The following is a 21388-nucleotide window of genomic DNA, read 5'->3' on the forward strand; positions in this document are numbered from 1 at the left end:
TTATGTCTTCAAATATTAATTTTTGTTTTACAGCTTTTAAAATTCTCAGCTTCTACCTTCTTTTGGCCGACTTTTGTATTTTCTTTGGATTTGACAAAAAAGTTAACAGCTTTAAAAAATAGTAGCAATGACAAGTTAGATATAGTAGTGGAAAAATATTCCTGTCACAGTTATAGACCCAGGAACAGATTTAACAAGAAAAGTGCAGCTCCTATGTGAAGAAAAATGTACAACTTTATTGATACAAATTGTGTCAATGGAAATTAAATTCATATGTTTTAGTAAGAATGTTTTTGACAAGGTATCTCATCATTCAAATACAGAATTTTAAATAACTTTAAAAGGATCATGAACTTGTTAGCAAAAACAATGACAAGGTTCATTTAAAATTTTATGTTGACATTTTGAGATTGTAGATATTATTTACTTGGAACACACATGAAATTAAAGATGGTTAGTTAATATTTAGTAACTGTTTTTATTTCTTCATTGAACCCAAGTAGTTTATATTTTATTTAGGAAAACATTTCAGTATTCTTTTTACTTTTGAATGCTTATAGAATATTTATTTAAGTTAACATTAAAGAATCCCTAAGAAAAGGGGCAGGTAAAATACTAATACAAACTAATAAATGTATTATAAGATCAGAAGTCTCTAGTCTCTCTTAGGGACAGTGTGTATCAGTGTAGTTATCTCTTTGAACTTGTATGATATTTTGTCCCTCATTTTACTACCCTCTCCTCTTCATTGGAAAAAAACATCTCTAAAGGGCTTAGTCCTGAGAAATAAATAAAAGAGTAACAGAAGATGGGTGAGATGGAGTGGGAGGCAAAATTAGAATAGTTGCAATCAGTAAAAATCTTGACAGTACTTTAGTGAGAGAACCGTAAATAAAATATGATTATATATATCCTATAAGAATACATGATAACTCATAATTTATTCAAAACTACATTAAATATGTAGAACTATGCATAATTATTTAATGTATATTTAAATTTTAAATATCATATTTAATATTGAGAGGAGCAATACACTTTCTTATAATCTGAATAGTTCTGGAGCATGATAGAGTTATTTCAGTAAGCCTTGTAATAGTCTACCTTCTATCTGCATCTAACGTTATGTTCAATATACATTATTTGGGTCATGCAGTTTAGCATTTATAGTGAATCTTAGACCTGAGACCACATAATGGCTTCCAAAATTATATTGTGTGCCTTTAGGTGGATGAGTGCTCAAGTTGACTGAAGTGAGCCAAAAATTTAAAAAAGCACTCAAGTTTCTAAAGACTTCTTTCATTATTAAAAGTCAGTCTCTCGCTCTTTCTTTCCCCCATTCTTGATTTTGGAGGTTCCAAATAGTCTTTCTACACTCAAAGAATGGTACATAGCCCAGCAACATGGTATCCCTTGGGAGCTTATTGGAGCTTCAGGCTCTCAGGTCCTACTCCCGACCTGTGGAACTTCATCTTGCATTTTAATAGGATCTTCAGGTGATTCATGTGCATATCCAAGTTTCAGGAGCCTGCCATAAGGGATTGGTCGATATTATTATCTATACTCCTGGAAGGATAGGTTAATTTCCCAAAACTACTTATGTTCCACCGCTCTTTGAATCCCTGGGGCACTTCATAATCCTATTGGAAATTTCTACATGTCTTAAATAGGGAAGATGGTTCATATTATGTTAACAGTGTGAGCCATGGGCAATGCTATATCCATTGATTGGTTACCTACTTAGTTGTTGGACATGGTGCCAAATGTCTCATTTATTTATCTATATATTTTCTCATTGAATCCTCTCAACAACTCTACAAAAGAGTTTTAGTAATCCAATTTACAGAAAAGAATACTAAGACTAGGATAAGGGGGTTACTTGCTATACTTGCTCAAGTCAAGGTTAGATATGTTATGTTATAGCTGAAGTTCAAACTCAAGTCTGTTTCACCGAGGTCCGAGGTCAGAGGTCCACACTCCCTAATCTCTCAGCTTTTTAAAAAACTGTACAATGTTGCTACCACGATGCTGTGCTTTATTGTGCTTTATTTGCCATAAGGAAAAGCATGTAATAGTTTCCTGTTTGTCTGGTGTCAGAAAAGAAGCCTGTGTACCAGGCGTATGTTGATACTTATGGCAGCTGTAATTTTCCTCTTTCCTGAATCTGACTTTAAAAATCTAGTATAAGGTTCCTTAAGTTTGCAAAATCTTTGCGTAATTTTGTGGGTTCTTTTTGTAAATGTGAATGGAAATAATTCATAGTTTTGCTTAAATCAAATTCTCAAAATGTCCATGACCCACAAATCAAGAACCATCACCTTATTCAGTCTGTGTTCCAATGACCCTCAGCCGTTGGAATTCCCACCTCTCTGCTAGCATCATCAAACTCCTCCCCATAACTAAGCTTTCCCTGCACTGACCTCTGAAATCATTCCTTCTCAGTCCTGGGAGGGCATCTACATCACCTCTAGATCCTTTTAAAAATACAGATGCTCAGACCTTTTGAAATATAATCTCTGGGAATGGGGCTGAGAAATCTGTATGAGTAAGCCCACAAATGATTCTAACAGAGAGAGTTCTAAGTGAGCACAATTTTCTTTAAAAACCTTGGACAAAAGAGGACACTTTGTGCGTGCCCTCGTGTGGAAGAATCTTTGGAGGGAGACCTGGGCTTGACCCAAGGCTCTCGCAGGGAATCAACGCCAGCGAAGTGTGCAGAAAAGTTCAGGAGCTCTATGAGGCCCTTTACTCTCCTTTTAAAAGATTCTGTTGCATTGCCTAATGCTTCTGAGACCGGTGTATGTTTGGTGCTGCAAGTCTTTAGTTATGAGGCTGAAAAAATAACATCCTGAAGATGTTTTGACAAATCAGTTTGACTTTGGAGTTGCCTTCTTCTCGAGAGAATTAAAAAGATGGTTCCAAGGCATTTCTGGGAAGAGACTGTTCAACTAAGATTCACATTGCTGGTTTTATTTTAGGTAGGTAATGTTGCTACCACTTTATCTGCTTACTAGCAAATTGAAACTTTTCTTCTTCATTCATCAGTGCCAGCTAGAAATGCTGGACATTTTTCACCCACGCAGGTTCTGATGACATCACTGTTACTCATCCTCTCATATATTCGTCTGTGAAATAGGATGAGCTGTTCATTCATGGGCATAAAGAGAGATGATTGGGGGAAATGAACTTGTGTTTTTCCATCACTATTTGTAATCACGTCTTAGTTCACTGTGATGCTCTACCATTTTCTCTTTGTTTTGGAGAATGATGAAAATGGTCAGCTAACATTTATTGAGAGCTGTGATTTGTGGAGGACATGATTAGAAGCTTGAATACCAACAGTTTGTCAAAGAAAAGATATGGATGTTTAAAAGGTTGTCTGGTCTCCCTCCCCTCTGCAGCATGTCTCTGAGGCACCTTTGTGCTACTAGGGGCCTTAATGACTTCACAGCGACCATTCTGTCTTTCACCAACTCCAGCTGGAAGAAAGTTTGCTCTTCGGCTGTGCTAAATGCTATTGCTTTGTGCCTTCTAGTTACTAATTCCAGTTTTGTCCTCTGGAATTTCGCAGAATGAATCAAATCCTTGCCCACATAACAACTTTTGGAAACTTAAACTTCAACCTTGGGAAACTTGATGCTGCACCTAAATGTCTCAATCTACAAAATGAACTCTTCATGGGCATTATTTTCCAAAATAGACACACGGATCACAACCAAATACGTTAACGAGAGAATCAGCAAAGACGTGAATCATAACCAGTTGTCATAGCCCAGGTCCATTCGTGTTTTTTTTCGCCCCTCTTCTAGTGCCAGTTCATTTGACTCTGTTCTGTTCTTGGCCTCTTAGGTAAATTTATCTTTTCATTTTATTTTATTTGATAAGAATACTGACGAAAGACAGCAGAGTCATCTAAGAAAGTTATCTAAAGTAACTAGAAATTAATACTTTCAAAAGATGCCTTAAGATTCAAAAACCATCTATAGTATATAAATACAGAAAGGTATTCTGATAAGTCTTCGGTGTGGTCCATAACTATTACAGTAATTTAAAACTAATTCTTCCTTTCCTAGTGATTAATATCTACAGAAAAATTTCAGATCATGAAACTACATCATTAAAACAATCTCAGCCTCATCTGATTTCTATGTTAAAACTTCTGTGTGTTCACATCATGATGCTTTTAAACAAGTCAAAGACTTTTCTGAATCTAAAGGCTTTTGTAGGCAGTCTCTCCTTAGTAATTAGAAAGTGTTTCACATTAATAATTTTAAATAGTAATTTCTGTGATTTTTTTTTTAAGTTATGAATTTTTATGAGTGGGCAGAAATTATGTTGTCTTCTCCATCGTGAAGATGGCCTTACAGGTCAAGACTATAGGAAGAAGAGAAGGAATTTTGAATACCTGAAATTGCTGATTAATATTTTTAAAAAATGATTTAATAGGTTAAAGTAAAATTTTTTCATTGATTTATTATGTCTAGTTTCACAGCAAGAGTGATATTATCCTGGTAGGATAATTAACTCAGTTAAAAAAAATTCCCTCCTTCTCTGTACCTTTCTTTCCCCTTAAATTGAATGGATAATGGTACAGAGCTTTGGAAAACATCTCTATCTCAATACAAGAAAAAATCTCAAATAAACCACTTTTAATTCTTTCTGCATAAAATTAAACATAAAGAAAGGCAGTATGGTAGAGGCTAGTTTGATTATATTTCTGAAAATGTGTTTGAAAATTCTTCATCTTTCTTAGACATTTTATTTTCCTTCTGGAGAAGCTTGAAGAAACTGGAAGCTATACATCCCAAATAATTGCTCTTCATAAGCAATGGTGTGTTGGAGTAGGGCTTGTACTGGCTTATGAGACCAGTTTTTAATTTTCAGGAAATTTGTGAGTTGATTGACCTCGTATGGTAGCTTCATATTGGCCATGGTAGGAGTTTTTACACCATGGAAAGTAGAAAATGCTACAGATCAGAGTTGGTTGTTAAACATTTACCAGCATATCATTGTATATGGGTACCTGTAAAATGTTTCTAGCATACTTGTGTGAAAATAAATATTTTAATTAAAAAAAAAATCTCAAGTATTTGTTAATAAGGGAACTCTGACATTGTTTTATAGACTTGTAAGGCTGGAAATATCTTCTGTTTTTTTGTTTACCCCACTTTCTTCAATTAGGATCTTACTAGAAACAGTCTGGATTTAATGTAAGAGAACTTTAAAATTATATGTAGTAGCTAATACATAATTAATATTTTCAAAAATAATTCTGTAATGTATCTCTGTGAAGTAATTCTGGAATGCATTCTATTTTGACTTGCCCATTAAAAATCGATGAAGATTTCACTTTCAAGATGCCTTGTTAATGTAGTTATTTTCAAATATGTCTGAAAAAGGAAGCAAGGGAAGAGACTATAATCTTTGATACTCCATAAATTCTTCTACAACCAGTTTTTACTCTTTTGCCTTTCCTTTATTTCTTTTCCTCCCTCCATTTTTTATTTTCTCCTCATCTCTTAGGTAGAAGAAGAATCTATTTTTATAACCATAATCCACCCTCCTCCACTGTTTATTTGGCTCCTGGCATTGTCCATTTCTTTTAGGAATAAGCTCAGCATTATAGGCTGCAAAGATGTGCTGAAACATGAGCCAATGAATGCTATTCTTATTGACAGGTTCTAGGAAACTTGCAGGATTCATTTTGCAAGAATGATTTACAGGCTATATGTTAGAATGTCAAACAAGTGGAAACTATTAGTAGCACTAATGTCTGGGCCCCAGGTTTACCACTGAGGGAGGGAGAGCATTGATTAAAAGGCCCATCTGTTCCAAAGATGTTTCTGACTTGCTTGCATAGCCGTTTGTGAATCGAGTCAGTTCACTGATTGTGCTGGTTGTCTAGGTATTTGATTATCTAGTTCTCAAAATGATTGGTTAGGTGCAGTTTTACATTAATGGGGTTTTATTTTTGGACACTATGTTTAATTCAGCAGTGTGTTTAGTAGATTACATATACTGGGGACATGTATTTTGAAATTGTCACCAGCTCTAAGAAGAAAACATCTCTATCTCAATACAAGAAAAAATCTCAAATAAACCACTTTTAATTCTTTCTGCATAAAATTAAACATAAAGAAAGGCAGTATGGTAGAGGCTAGTTTGATTATATTTCTGAAAATGTGTTTGAAAATTCTTCATCTTTCTTAGACATTTTATTTTCCTTCTGGAGAAGCTTGAAGAAACTGGAAGCTATGTATCCCAAATAATTGCTCTTCATAAGCAATGGTGTGTTGGAGTAGGGCTTGTACTGGCTTATGAGACCAGTTTTTAATTTTCAGGAAATTTGTGAGTTGATTGACCTCGTATGGTAGCTTCATATTGGCCATGGTAGGAGTTTTTACACCATGGAAAGTAGAAAATGCTACAGATCAGAGTTGGTTGTTAAACATTTACCAGCATATCATTGTATATGGGTACCTGTAAAATGTTTCTAGCATACTTGTGTGAAAATAAATATTTTAATTAAAAAAAAATCTCAAGTATTTGTTAATAATGGAACTCTGACATTGTTTTATAGACTTGTAAGGCTGGAAATATCTTCTGTTTTTTTGTTTACACCACTTTCTTCAATTAGGATCTTACTAGAAACAGTCTAGATTTAATGTAAGAGAACTTTAAAATTATATGTAGTAGCTAATACATAATTAATATTTTCAAAAATAATTCTGTAATGTATCTCTGTGAAGTAATTCTGGAATGCATTCTATTTTGACTTGCCCATTAAAAATCGATGAAGATTTCACTTTCAAGATGCCTTGTTAATGTAGTTATTTTCAAATATGTCTGAAAAAGGAAGCAAGGGAAGAGACTATAATCTTTGATACTCCATAAATTCTTCTACAACCAGTTTTTACTCTTTTGCCTTTCCTTTATTTCTTCCTCCCTCCATTTTTTATTTTCTCCTCATCTCTTAGGTAGAAGAAGAATCTATTTTTATAACCATAATCCAGCCTCCTCCACTGTTTATTTGGCTCCTGGCATTGTCCATTTCTTTTAGGAATAAGCTCAGCATTATAGGCTGCAAAGATGTGCTGAAACATGAGCCAATGAATGCTATTCTTATTGACAGGTTCTAGGAAACTTGCAGGATTCATTTTGCAAGAATGATTTACAGGCTATATGTTAGAATGTCAAACAAGTGGAAACTATTAGTAGCACTAATGTCTGGGCCCCAGGTTTACCACTGAGGGAGGGAGAGCATTGATTAAAAGGCCCATCTGTTCCAAAGATGTTTCTGACTTGCTTGCATAGCCGTTTGTGAATCGAATCAGTTCACTGATTGTGCTGGTTGTCTAGGTATTTGATTATCTCGTTCTCAAAATGATTGGTTAGGTGCAGTTTTACATTAATGGGGTTTTATTTTTGGACACTATATTTAATTCAGCAGTGTGTTTAGTAGATTACATATACTGGGGACATGTATTTTGAAATTGTCACCAGCTCTAAGAATTGTGTAATCAGTGAGTGAAGTATATAATTTTCAAATGAGTTAGTGGACTTATATTTTGGCAATAATTTGATGTTAGAGAAAAAATAGATTCATCTCAGTGTGAGTGTCATCTCTATTTATAGAATGGAAGATGGAAGAGCTCTGTTACTGTAATCAAGTTCTTTCTTTTTTGTCCAAATCATGGGGATGGAATGTATAACATAAGGAATACAGTCAATAATATACCTATATACAGTAACAGATGGTTACTAGACTTACCATAGTGATCTCTTTGTAAGGTATGTAAATGTCAAATCACTATATTGTCCATCTGAAACTAATATATAGTATTGTATGTTAACTATATATTTTTTTAAAATTATTTCTTAAAATAACTTAATCTGCTTATTTTTCTAAATAATGATGTTACATTTATGTAGAATTTCACAATTTACAACTCACTTTCACATTTATCTCATTCTTTCATTAGGTATTTTCCCTCTGCTGTTTTCTTCCCATTTAGAAGTCACTGAATAATTGACTGTAAGATTTGAAAGGGGCCTTCAAATTTTCTAATCAATAACTCTACCCAGTGGTCAGCCTGTCAGCTCTTTCCAAGAGGAGAAAATATTAGAGACAGAGAGGCTGACGTTGGAACAAATCAAGGGGTGAAGTAAATGTTTCTTTTTGTGGGAAAGGCAGATAGTATTATTTTTTACTTTTTTGCCCCTTTATTTGATCATTTTTTTTTCAGGCTTAGCCTATTGTACCTGTAGACGTCTGCTTTGCGGGGCTCTCTGGTTACTTTAAGGCTTTTAATTCCTACCATTTGAGGGCTTTGCTAATCTGCCATTAGCTTCAAACTTCACCCACATGCTAAGCCTAAGGAGTGTTGGGTTTCTGGGGTGTAAAATTCGATGCTTCGTTTTTGAAGAATGGAAATTTCTTTGTTTTATCTTTCCTTTTTCTTCTTTTACTTTATTTACTGCTTTATTTCAAATCACACCAATATACAATTGGGACAAATTAAGAAATACAAGTATAGATCTTAAAACCATTTGCCTGCTCTGGTTTGGAATTTATTGAATTATTTCTGACTTCAATAACACTTTTTAAAAACCTATAAGTTATTCTTCTGATGAGAATACAGATCCCATCAGCTATATTAAGTGTTCTGTGAATCCAGTCTTAAAAAGAGGGAAACTTGGCCCAGCCATGGTGAATTTGGTTTGTGAGGTGATCATCTTTTAGTCACGGCTTGACCAATGATTGTGTGACTGCGAAGGAACTGGGAAATGGATAGTTACAGGAAATTATGGAAAAATTGATGCAACAGGGAAACTGTACTTCCTGAGCTTCTGCAGCATACCCTTGGCAAATATGATGATCCCTTAGCTGCAGGATCAGGAACTCAGGGTAACTACTGTGTAAAAAGGAAAGTGAACTAGATATTGAGTGAGGAAAGTAAGATGAATGTAAAAACAACCATCCTCAAGTGAACTGACAATAGTTCTAGCTGCCTTTTCTTCCCGTTGCTAGGAGAGAGATGAGCATGGTATGTGTGCATTACCCACTGTATCCACAAGGAGTGACGTACCTGATAAACCTGAGATTTGCTCTGCGTAGACACTGTAAACAGGAATGGATACATCATCCACTTAGCAACCTGTCGTCAACTCAATTTGTACAGCACAGAAAAGAAAATTAAGTGATGACGAAAAGCTGCCACTCCTTTGTTAAATAAATTGAAGTTAAGTTGACACAGAAAGGCTTATTCAAAGTCCAAAGTTTTCAATTTTATCTCTATTTCTGGAGTGATGATTCTAAAGGCAATGTCTCTTCAGGTCTCTTTTTTTTAGACTTTATCACAAAAACAGCTTGGGAGCTGCTTGCCTAGAGAGGTTCTGTGGTTCTCCCGAGACCACGGAGATTAATCTTTTTCCCGAGAAATCAACTTTTCACAACACTGCTTGCTGTCTTCATTTCCGAAGAAGAAGTTTCATGCCTTCTTGGGAGTATCGAATATAGCAACAAGTGTCGAGGCCTCTAAATATTCCCCGTGGAGTATGGTCTCCCTGACACTCCCTCAAGCCCCCTTCCATTATTTATTCCTTTTTCTGTTCCAGAAAGGTGTTCTGGCAGCCACGGCTGCACCTGCATCTATCTCGAGGGCATGCAGCACTGTCAGTCTTGCTGCTGGGAGGATGAGATTTAAAAGCAGACCTTTCATTTACTCATTTACTCATGAATTTATTTAATTGCTGCTTATTGTGCTCTTACTATGTTCCCGACTCATGCTGGGCATGAGCCGGAGACACTAGTGAGCTAAAATAGTCTATAGAGTCTGGTGGTGGTGAATTAAACAAGTAACCACACTGATCACTGTATATTTTCAAACTGAGGTATTAAAAATAACAAAGGAGCTGGACTTGGACTAAACACACTCTGAGAAAACCTTATTTATCTATGATCAGAAGGTTGTGAGGGCAAATGTGAGTGCGTGTGTGTGTGTGTGTATGAGAGAGAGAGAGAGAGAGAGAGAGAGAGAGAGAGAGAGAGAGAGAGAGAGAGAGAGAGAGAGAGAGAGAGAGAGAGATAGAAGCAAGCATAATAGGCAAGGGCCCTGTGGCTGAAGGAAGCATGGCTGAAAGAGGTGAGGGAAGGATATTGCTTCAGAGAGCAGAAGAGCGGATCAGGCCAGACCGTGTGGGAGTTAGAAATCTTATAGAGAATACTTTGTCTATATGGTGAATGCAAATGAGAAGTTAGCTGATGGATTTTTAGGGAGAGGAGAACCGCTGGGAGTTGTGTTTTGAAAAGATAACTTCAGCTTTGGGAGAGCAAAGGGCTAGAGAGGGGCCATAGTGGCAGTAGGAATATTCCAGTTTGGAACCTGGAAGGTGGTGGTTTGTGTATCCAACATTCCTTCATCGTTGCCTCACCCCAAACACTGTTTGTTCCCTGCACGTCTGTGTCTTCTTCCAGACCCTACATTCCTTGAGTTTAGGAATGCAGCTTTATTCACTTTTGGATAACCTTATAGTGTCTGACACCAGGATTTGCATATATACGTTCAACAAATGCTGTATTTAAACTGTAGCTTTTCATCTCACAAGACACGTTAAAAGCATACAGTCCTTCCGTGTTCTGGTAATAGCATTATCTAGCGATCTAATTTATTCCTGAAGACAGAGGAAGATAAAAATACACTTGCCTTTTCTTTTGCTAAGTCATATGTGCTTCGCATTTTATTTCCATCCATTAATATCTTCTATAAAATGACCTTTATAGTCCTATTTTCATGTCAACCTAAAGCATTGCTATTGTCATTATTGTTATTATCGCCTCACATATATAATAGACATATTGGAGGAGATTTGTTCCTGAAAGCAATTTCCTGCAGAGTTGAAGAAGCAAAGCAATACTGGAAATTTTCTGAATTTGAAAATTGGGAGTTACAAACAGAAATAAGTAACGCAGGATAGGGAGTGGTGCTGCCGGAGGCAGAAACGAGAGAGCATGATTCATCCCAAAGCCTTCAGATTCAAATACAAAATAAACTGGGGGACTAAGTGACTATGAATTTGCTATTTCTCCTTCAACAATTAAAGATTTTTTAAAAAAAAATCCAGAGAAGTGATAGAAAATGTCAGCATGCTAATTAATCTTCTCTTGTGGATAGTGGGCCAAGCTCTTTTGAGTGACTGAAGCTTCAAAGCTGTGTCGGATTAAGTAAGGGAGCAGGACCAGAATGCCCCCAAACTTTGCAAGGCAGGCTTCTAATATTCCTCTGGCTAATCAAGTCTCTATTTTCTTTTATAATGGACTGCTCCAGTGAGTGAATGGGGCAGTAAGGGAAGGTATAAAGCACATGAGTTTGACAGAAAGGAAAAAAGATTCTTCTGACTTTTGAAATCAGAAGCAAAGAAATCATCTCTTCTCACATACCTTCTGGGCAAGTCTCTAGTGGGTAATTTTATTAGAGACTTTCTCTCAAGGTAAAAAATGAGGGGCTATATATAAATAGCACTGACCTTGCTCCCATTTGATCCTTAGATTAAGATTAGCTTAAGCTCAGGCCGTGAGGTCAGTCACACAGGACACGGTTTTCTATGGTTAGCAGTCACTTAAATCACACACTCAGGAATCTCATGCAAAGAATATTTAGATAACGTATTTCCAGGAGAAAAATAATACTTCTTTTCTTTTACCAGGGGTGAGCGGTCCTAGTGGTTCTGTAAATGGGAGAATCCTTTGTGCTGCAGAAATTGGGCCTGTGGGATGGATGAAGCTGAAAGGATCAGAACAACAGGATTAACCAACATCACTTTGCTACTATGCTCTGCAATTTTATTACTCCTAAATGCAGTGGGAAGCAGCAGAAATGGGCAATAGTGATTTGTGTTTGAAATTGAGCCTTTCAGCAAAGTTTGTACAAAGTTATTGTACAAACTTACCCTCTTTGGGCTGCATTTGTACAATATAAAGATCGATCTTTCACATTTTAGTGGGCTGTTTTGTGTAGGATGGTAGGATAATGTCATATGATAATGATAATATTAAAATAATTACAGCAAACATATAGTGCTTGTTCTTTGCCAGGTACTGTTCTAAGCATTTACACTCATTTATTTCAGACAATAAGCATTTGAATCCCGCCTTCACAGCTGCGTGACTGTGGTCAGGCCCCTTAAGCAGTTGGCACTTCAGTTTGCTTATCTTAAAATAGAGATGTTTTAGGTGTTTGGTGAGGACTCAATAAGAAAACATACAAAGTTCAGTGTTTAACCAATAGGAGATACACAATGTATTATTATTAGTAGTTATTGGGGTTAGGGTGGTATATTTGCCTGCTCAGGCTACCGTAACCACAGACTGGGTGGCTTAAACAACAGAAATACATTTTCTCACAGTTCTGGAAGCTGAAATTCCAAGATCAAGGTGCCAGCACAGTTGGTTTCTTATGAGACTCTCTTCCTGGCTTGCAGGTGGCCTCCTTCTTGCTGTGTCCTCACATGGCCTTTTCTCCATGTACATGGGGAGAGAGGAGAGATATCTTAAGTGTCTCTTCCTCTTCTTATAAGGATACCAGTCCTGTTGGATTAGGGCCCTACCCTTATGACCCCATTTAGCACTTACTACCTCCTTAAAGGTTTTGCATCCAAATACAGTCATATTGGCATTAGGGCTTCAACGTATGAATTTGGGAGACACAATTCAGTCCATACCAAGTGGGTAACTGGGGAGAGAGAAATAGAAGGGGCGTTCGGAGTATTTTGATATTTAAGGTAGACTTTTTAGGCATCTACTCTGGAGGGAAAATAAGTTTTCAGCTGTTTGTAATAAATTAGTAGATATACAATATTTTTGGCATTGTATGTCATTTGCTTTCTGCTTCGTGCTGTAGAAAACATCTCCATACTATTTTTGGTCTTTTAGGTGAGCCTGAATTTAAATACATTGGGAATATGCATGGTAATGAGGCTGTTGGACGGGAACTGCTCATTTTCCTGGCCCAGTACCTGTGCAATGAATACCAAAAGGGGAACGAGACGATTGTCAAGCTGATCCACAACACGCGGATCCACATCATGCCCTCTCTGAACCCTGATGGCTTTGAGAAGGCAGCATCTCAGGTGAGTGTGAACCAGTTCAGGGCAGGGCATGCTTTCTTCGTTTTGTATATTTGTACTTATGAGCTAATCTTTATGTAATGCACTCACATAAAGCTTACAGATGGTGCAGTGGAGGGTATAAGTCACATGTCATTTAACTTGTTGGTAACAAGAAAGTTGAGAAGGTAAGGGATGACGGGTGAGAGTTTCTTCAGCAGATTGCAAATAAAAATTTTGTTAATAAGTCAGTAATTAATTTTTTGTTTGTTGTCAAATAAATTATATTTACTCATTCATGTTTGTGACTAGCCAAATTTCCATCTAAAAACTATAGATACGGCTCTGTGTTAGAGTAATGGCATTGCTATATCTGAATGAGTTGGTGTTGTAGCACCCTCTACTGACACCAAGGAAAAAAGACTTTGGCCTGATGAGTGTTTCACTGATGTTTATTTAATCCTTGTCTGTGTACGATGCGTAAAGTAAAAAACAAACAAACAAACAAAAAACCCACTAAAATTGATTTAATATATTTTAATTGTTAGAGAAGCTGGAAAGTAATGATGTTTTAAGAGAAGATATATCGTATGTGTTCCCTTTTTGTTTGGATAGGAGTGGAGGATATTATGTATTATGTTGGCTTTTTTCTACAGTTTGGAATAATTTTATTATTTTACAGGAACATATTAAAGTATAGTCTGGTATGTTTATTTGCACTTAAGAAGTCAATTTGTACCTTAAAAATAAAAGATTCAGTAATCTGATAGTTCGACATTGTTAGAAACCCAGACAGTATAACATTGATATAATTTATAAAGTTCTGAGAGAAGAATTCTAGTAACATAGAGAATTAAGTTATTTAATATTTTAAGGTGATATTCAGAACTCTAAGACAGAATGGACAAATGATTATTATTGCTATTTTCTAAAACATTTTTATTTCTCACAGTGTAAGCTATCTGAGCTTACATGATCTCAAGAATATGAATATTATCTCTATAATATAGATTTGATATGATTTAATAGTAAAACAAATCTACATTATGGAATATAACTGATCTTAGAAATTCTTTAAATTTCCAGTTATACCATTAGTGAAATGAAGAATTTAAAGTTGAACAGAAATTTCTCAACTTACAAAGCTCTAGAGCTTTGTTCTAGAGCTTATCTTTTTTCCTGAAGACTAGGAGGAGGTATAGTAATATATAAATAATTTATGTTAAACTCATTTGAACCTTCTGATTTTGTTTAGTAGTTTATTCTTTTGAATATTTAAAGCCAGATTGCTGTGATTTACAGAGGCAATGACTATTTTATTTAAGCCTTAGTATGGAGTGGCATGCTTTGAAATGCATCATCTGTTACTAATACATACTGACTTTTTTGCAATTTGATGATAAATACTTTTTAAATGTTATTGTTATTAACATTTAAAATATTATTTTTTGAAGACATTTTCAAAATTCTATAACAAGTATTTTAAGCCTGATTCCTTTATATCACTAAAGTAGTGAAAATACCAGTTTGGGAGGATAGTGTTGAAATAAATAATCTTAAATTATTTTTAAAATTATTAATGGAGGCATATCAATAATAATAATAATAAATAACTGATGATTTTTCTCTTTTTTTTTTTTTTTTTTAGCCTGGTGAGCTCAAGGACTGGTTTGTGGGTCGAAGCAATGCCCAGGGAATAGATCTGAACCGGAACTTCCCTGACCTGGATAGGATAGTTTATGTTAATGAGAAAGAAGGTGGTCCCAATAATCATCTGTTGAAAAATTTGAAGAAAATTGTGGATCAAAACACAAAGGTAGAGAACATGTCTAGTTTTTCTTGGATTCAGTCCTTTAGCCTAAAGAAATATGTTCTAGCGTCTCCATGAAGGACATAGAAAGAACGTTAAAGCTTGTGGGGGGTAGTTAACTATGGCTGTGAAAGTCAAGTCTGGAAAGACGAGAGCCTTGATACTAGTCCTGCCGTAGCATTGGGCAGGGTATTTCAGGAGTGGGGGTTGGGGGTGGGGATAGTAGAGTGGAACCCAGTTGTGGGTGCCGTAGAAAGTCATCATGGCCCTTTCAGAGGCCCTTTATCAGAACATCTGATCGGCTCCTCCTACAGCATTTCACACTGTTGATCTTTTTCTTCTTTTCTGGAACTTTCTACTCCCTTGCTTTGCACAACTCCACTTTCTCCTTCCTCTTTTACTGCTTTTCAAATCATTGTTCGATTTCTTTCCTGCTTCTTCTACCTTGGCTTAAATGCTGGCTGACGGTGTCCCATCTGCCGCCCTTATGTCTTTCCCTGGGTTTTCATCCTTTCCTGTACCTTGATTGTCTCTCAGATCCATATCTCTAACTCCGGCTCTGCTATTGAGCTCTATTTCTATATTTCACTTGCTGTGGAGTCTTTTTACCTAGTGGCACCTAGAGCCACAAGCTCAGCATTTGATCAAAATCAAATTTTTCCTTAAGAAAACACTAGTTTCTCATTTACCCAATCATCAAAGCCTTGATCTTTTTCTTTTTTTTAAAATCTCTGTCACCATTCACTAGCAATTAATTACTTATGTGATGTAAGTGATTTAACCTCCCTAACACACGTGCAGTCTTCCCCTCCTCTGTAAACTCACTCCACTGCTTTAATTCAGGTCTCTGTCACCTCTTGCTCTGCTGAGCCCCCTGTTCATGTTTTGGTTTTAGCCTCTCCCAACTCCATTTGATTTCTCAAAGTCTTCCAGAGTGATCTTCACACACAAATGATCGCTCTGTGGCTTAAAAAACCTTGCCACCTCTACACTACCCAGAGGATAAAGTAAAAACTCAATATGGCAGAATCGTGTGATAGTTTAGAATGGGGACTCTGGAGGCAGCTGCCTTTGTTCACATCCTGGCCCCATACTTGCTTTGTGAATTTTGGAAAGTTATTTAATGAGTGTGTGCTTCTACTTCATCTGAAATATGGAGATAATAGTATCTACTTCATGGGGTATTATAAAGATTGAATAAGTTAATACATATAAACTACATTTCAGGACCTAGAACTATTATGATTATTTCAGAATAATTTCTTAGTAGTCTCTGTTATTTACCTCAGGGTTAGATGGACACGTTGATATATCCTCTAAATGTCTACAAACCAATGTTGTTTGAACATTATTTTTATTTACTTGGGGGAGAGGTAGAGCCCATCAGGGAGGAGAAGTGAGGAGAACTCAGTTCCTTTTCTGTTATTCCAGGCGGTTCTGCCCTGGCTATCAACTACTTTTAGAACCTCTTCTAAGTGAGAATTTGGGAAGTACAATTTTTCCATTTTATTGTATTTCCAGATCTTTCAAGTTAACCTTGGTGCCTGGCAGCTGCTGACTGGCCTACTCCTTAATCGAGCTCTGATATTCCACATACTCTAGTCCACCAACTTTCGTGCTCCCTAAGCATACCATTTTCTAATAATTTTATGTCTTTCTTTATTGTTCCAACAGCCTATAATGCTCTTCCTTTCCTTCCATGTCACTTCCTCTGTGAAGCCTGCCTCTGCTATTCCAGACAGATCCTATTAAGCCTTCCTTTATGTTTGTATATACCTCTTCCAGGATGGTGCTTATTGTTACATAGACCTTTATATATGTTCTATTATAATTATTTGTTTGTGTAGCTTTTTTTCCCTTTGAATTTAGATTTTGATCCCTTGATTACAGGCATTAAAATTCATATTTGAGTCTGACAAATAATAGGCTGAAGATCTATTATGAATGAATGCAATACAGCCTGGCAGGCAAATCATAATGTCTGAAAAATGTAGCCATTGAAAAGCAACAGCCAGAGCTCCACACAAGCATTCATCACGTGGTTGGGACACTGGCTGGAGGATCCAGGACATAGGGAGTCCCAGATTGTTGGTATAACTTCTTAAAACTCTCCTGCCTGTGTTTAGGATTCCTTCCAGAAAGCAGGGCTGAGCCTACAAGTGGGGTCGGGTCTGAGGAAAGGGCTGCCAGGGGCTGAGGATTCTGGCAGGACCTGATAAGTGAGTGAATGAAACATTTCTGCTTTTGAGTCACAGATACATTTGCAGTTTCTCAACCCCCGAACCATTTCTCTCATGAGAAAGGGGAGGTGGAAATGCAGAAGGCTGGGGGATGGGGCGGGAGGAGGGTGGCCGATGTAACCACAGGGGAAAAGAGGGCCATCCTGGGTGATACGCTATGAGGGTTAAACAGAAATGAAAAACTTAGGGAAGCCCAGGGCCGATATGAGCCCACAAACTTTCCTCATGGCTTGCGTTAACCTGCCTATGCTGTGTTCATTAAGTCTGAGAAATGAGAACAATAATTCCTGTCACCTAGCATAGAAGAATCGAGAAATAAACTCATGTTGGCAGGATATTTAACTGGCACCCTTTGTGCAAGTACCATTATTATTAAGCCAGTGCTACATTCCTCTTTCCCAAATGAACCTTTATCATACCTGCCCAATCTCTATGTTAGGTGTTTTCACGTTTCTAGCTAAAGCAATACTTATTTAAGAGATGCACGTTCACGGTGCTTTTAAAATGTTAAAGCTTTTAGTTAAAAAATCTCAATGCCAATACTTTTTCTGGGTGAAGGTAAATGCAAGAGAAATATGTAAAAATTTAAGTTTAGTCTCTTGTCTGGAACAGAAGCAAGATTTTTCACATTACCCTAAATTTTCAGTAAACCTGCTTAATCACCATGGGACGATATTGCCCATGTCTTCTATTTTTCTTCTATTTTTTCCATCTTTGTCATTAAGACAGTGTTTAGACCCAGTGCGGTATCAGACATAGTGGGCATTTCCTTAATGTTATTGCACATTGTCCCTTTCACACTTCCCCTTCTCATCCTAATATCTATATCTCTTATGGTGGGTTTTACATTTTAAAGTTTGTATTAGGTGTGCTAGGAATTGGGTGTTAAAAATGAAATAATTCAGAGAAAAGTAAATACCATAAGATTTCACTTATATGCGGAATCTAAGGAACAAAAAGAACAAACTAATCAAAAATAGACTTACAAATAGAGGACAATTTGGTGACGGACAGAAGAGAGGGGAGTTAGGGAACTGGCAGAATGAGGTGAAGGGTTAAAGAAGTGCATATTAGTAGTTGATAGATGGTCACGGGGATGGGGAGCATGGCATAGGGAATGCAGTTACCATTAATATATTGGTTAGGTAGAGAGCTAGAGAGAAGGAGCAATTGAGGGGATTGTTTTATAAACTATATAGATGTCTAACCAATGTACTGTATACTCGAAACTAATAAAAATGCAGATTCCTGTGGATTCCCACTGAGGAGGTCTGGGGCGTGTATGCAGCAGTGCAGAGGTGGGAGATGGAAAGGAACCTACAGTTTAAAATGAGTTCCCCAGATGCTCTCTCTTGCTCTCTGCAGTTGACTTCCTCCTGTGTCACTTCTCATCTGCTCTTGAGCTCTTCGGCTGGGTCACCTCCACTGTCATCTTGGCTCAAAACATGAGCCTTGGCCTGGATTGCTTGAAAACAGAGTAGATTAAAAGAAATCAAATACTTTCATTAAATTTATACTTGTCTTTAATGGCTAGAGTTGTGAAGAAAACGGAATAAATAACTTTAATATATAAATAATATATATAAATAGCTTTAACGTATTTTAAGAACCAAAGCCATCTAATTGTACAACATAACATATAAATTTTGGAGGGAGATTGAGCTTTCTAAATTCCTCATATAGAAATAGGCACATGGTGGCAACTTAATAGTTATTAAATGAATGAATGAAATCTAAATCAAAAGGAAAACGCCAGAAAGAAAAGATCCTTAGGTTTGATAACATAAATATCTTAATGTTCTGTATTTTAATTATTATTAAATTTAAAAGGTAAATGGCAAACTTGGAAAATATTTATAATATGTAATAAATAGAGGGTTAATGTTTTTGCTAAGTAAACAACTCCAGTAAATTAATAAGAAAAAGTACACATTTCTATAGAAATATTAGTTAAACCATGTATAATATGTCATCAAAGAAAAAATATAAATAGTCAATAAACATAACAAACTGTTCTTCTTTTTAGTTAATCAAAGAATGCAAAGTTTAAAAAATTCTGTTCGACATGTATCAAAGTGACAGACTTAAAAAAACATGGAATATTGATAAGAGTGATTAGAAATGGAAAGTTTAATATACTGTTGCTGGGTATATTGCTATATCCTACAGAGAGGCAGTTTGGAATACATTTTATAAAATTTTAAAATGTGCTTAGCTTTTGGTCAGGTCATTCCATTTCCAGAGATTTCTCTAAGAGAAGTATAGATTTGCACAAAGAGTAGCTGCAAGGGTGTCTGCAGTACTTTTTTTTTTTTATAGTAAACAACCCAGTGCCCAATAATTGGAGATGATTTCCCAGCTTTATTAAGGTGTAATTGACAAAAGTTGTATATATTTAAGGCATACGACATGATGATTTGATATACGTTATGAAGTGATTACCACAACCAAGCTAATTAACACATCCATCACCTCACATTCTTTTTGTGTATGGTGAGAGTACCTGTGATCTACTCTCTTAGCAAATTTCAGGTATACAATATTAAGTCACCATGATGCACATTAGATCCCCTGAGCTTAATCATCATGTATAAGATGATGATTAAGAATGAACATACTTCGGAGACTACTCAGCTGTTAAAATAGTAATTTAGAAGGGTGTTCGGTGATGTGAAAGGATGTTCGATATCTGTTATCAAGTAAAAAAGGCAGGATACAAAATGATATATAAATTATCATATTTTAAAAATTACATAAATGCATTGGAAAAAGACTGAGAAAGAGATACATGAGAATGTTAGCAGTGGGCCTCTTTAGGTAATAAAATTATGGGTAATTTTAATTTTCTTCTTTGTGTTTGTCTCTACATTTTCTACAATGAACATTTTGTGTGTGTGTGTGAGATGAGAATAAGATAAACCAAATGAATAATAATAAAATGATACCCTATTCGAAATCACATTTGTCCACAACTATGAGTACCTTACATGAAAAATAGAATAGTTTTGATACATTAAAGCTGATATACTAAAAATAGGACAGGCTTTGGGGTTTCACAGTCTGGATTAAATCTTTAGCTGTATGAACTTGGGCATGTTAATGCAGCCAACCTTCAGGTTCCTCCCTGTGAAATGGGGATGAATATTTTTGCCTATCAATGGGGATGTTGCACAGCTCAATGAAATAGTGCATGTGAGAGCTACTCATAAATTGAACAGAGATATACAAGTACAAGATTTTATTATAACCATCAAACCCTATCGATACTGTTAGATTTTATGTCCCAAAGAACAGTACAGATCACATCTCTGGTAAAGCTTTTATTTTATTTTATTTTTTTAATCAAAGAACTACTTGGGAATTTGAGCGTCTTCTTAGTTGCTATTAAAAACTCATCACATAAAATTATCAAGCTTTTGGCTCCAGATTAATTCTTTGGTATAAATTTCTTTCTTCTTTTGTTTTGCTTCCAAGATATGAAAGGTTGTAAATCATTCAAAAGGCAACATGAATTCCTGAAACTTTTGCTTTTGTTTTAAAACTTAAGAGGATCATCCCAAAGTAAACTGATATTTTACAGTAAGCCTTGAGAGAGACCATTTTAATATATATATATTTTTATAGGGACGATGTTTAAAGCAGTCGAAGGGAATTGGAAAAATAGTAAGTGAAAATTGGAAATAAAGTGTATCACACATTTCTAGAGTTGAACCATCATAGAGAAGGAACCCTGCTCTGCTTTGTTAAAAAAGAGTAAATTTGAAGATCTAGTTGGCTATATTAAATGATTCGTGAATTGGGCAGCATCCCCTTCAGCACCTAGAGGGAGTTCCAAGGACTTGTACAAAATGGAAAGTTTTTTATAGGAAGAAGGGTGGTGGAAGGGAGCTATTAACAAGAGAAAAGCACGTCTTCTATTGGGGAGAAGGGAATAGCAAGCTTTTCCCCCCTGCAGATTACTTCTTCTTTCTTTGCATGATGGAGAGGGTCCACGTGACAGATTACTTTACTGGTCTTTGACCAGAAAATTTCAGACTGGTTGGTTAAGTGAGAGATTGAAAGAGCAACAGGTCAGGTATTAAATTTAGGTTTGGTATCCTGGACTTTAGCACAAGTGACACCATTGGGGCCTGTGGTTTTTTCTTTAACAGTGGTTCGACTGTTTTCTTTTCTCCTTGTCTTATCTTTAGCTATTATTAACAGTGAAACATCAGATGGAGATATTCCAAAGTTC

At 36.0% G+C, this 21388-nt stretch overlaps 1 protein-coding gene across 1 annotated transcript in view; it reads left to right on the forward strand.

Annotated features, from left to right (window-relative positions):
* CPE (carboxypeptidase E) overlaps nt 1-21388 on the forward strand; it is a gene marked incomplete at its 5' end in the record, with an annotated part of 87711 nt that overhangs the window by 50545 nt on the left and 15778 nt on the right. The window contains 2 exons of the mRNA XM_011363715.2: nt 12932-13128; nt 14753-14920. Of these exons, the coding sequence (XP_011362017.2) occupies nt 12932-13128; nt 14753-14920 (365 nt within the window). The remainder of the gene's footprint in view (nt 1-12931; nt 13129-14752; nt 14921-21388) is intronic.

This window comes from Pteropus vampyrus, unplaced genomic scaffold (assembly GCF_000151845.1).
Source record: "Pteropus vampyrus isolate Shadow unplaced genomic scaffold, Pvam_2.0 Scaffold88, whole genome shotgun sequence".
Taxonomy (NCBI): domain Eukaryota; kingdom Metazoa; phylum Chordata; class Mammalia; order Chiroptera; family Pteropodidae; genus Pteropus; species Pteropus vampyrus.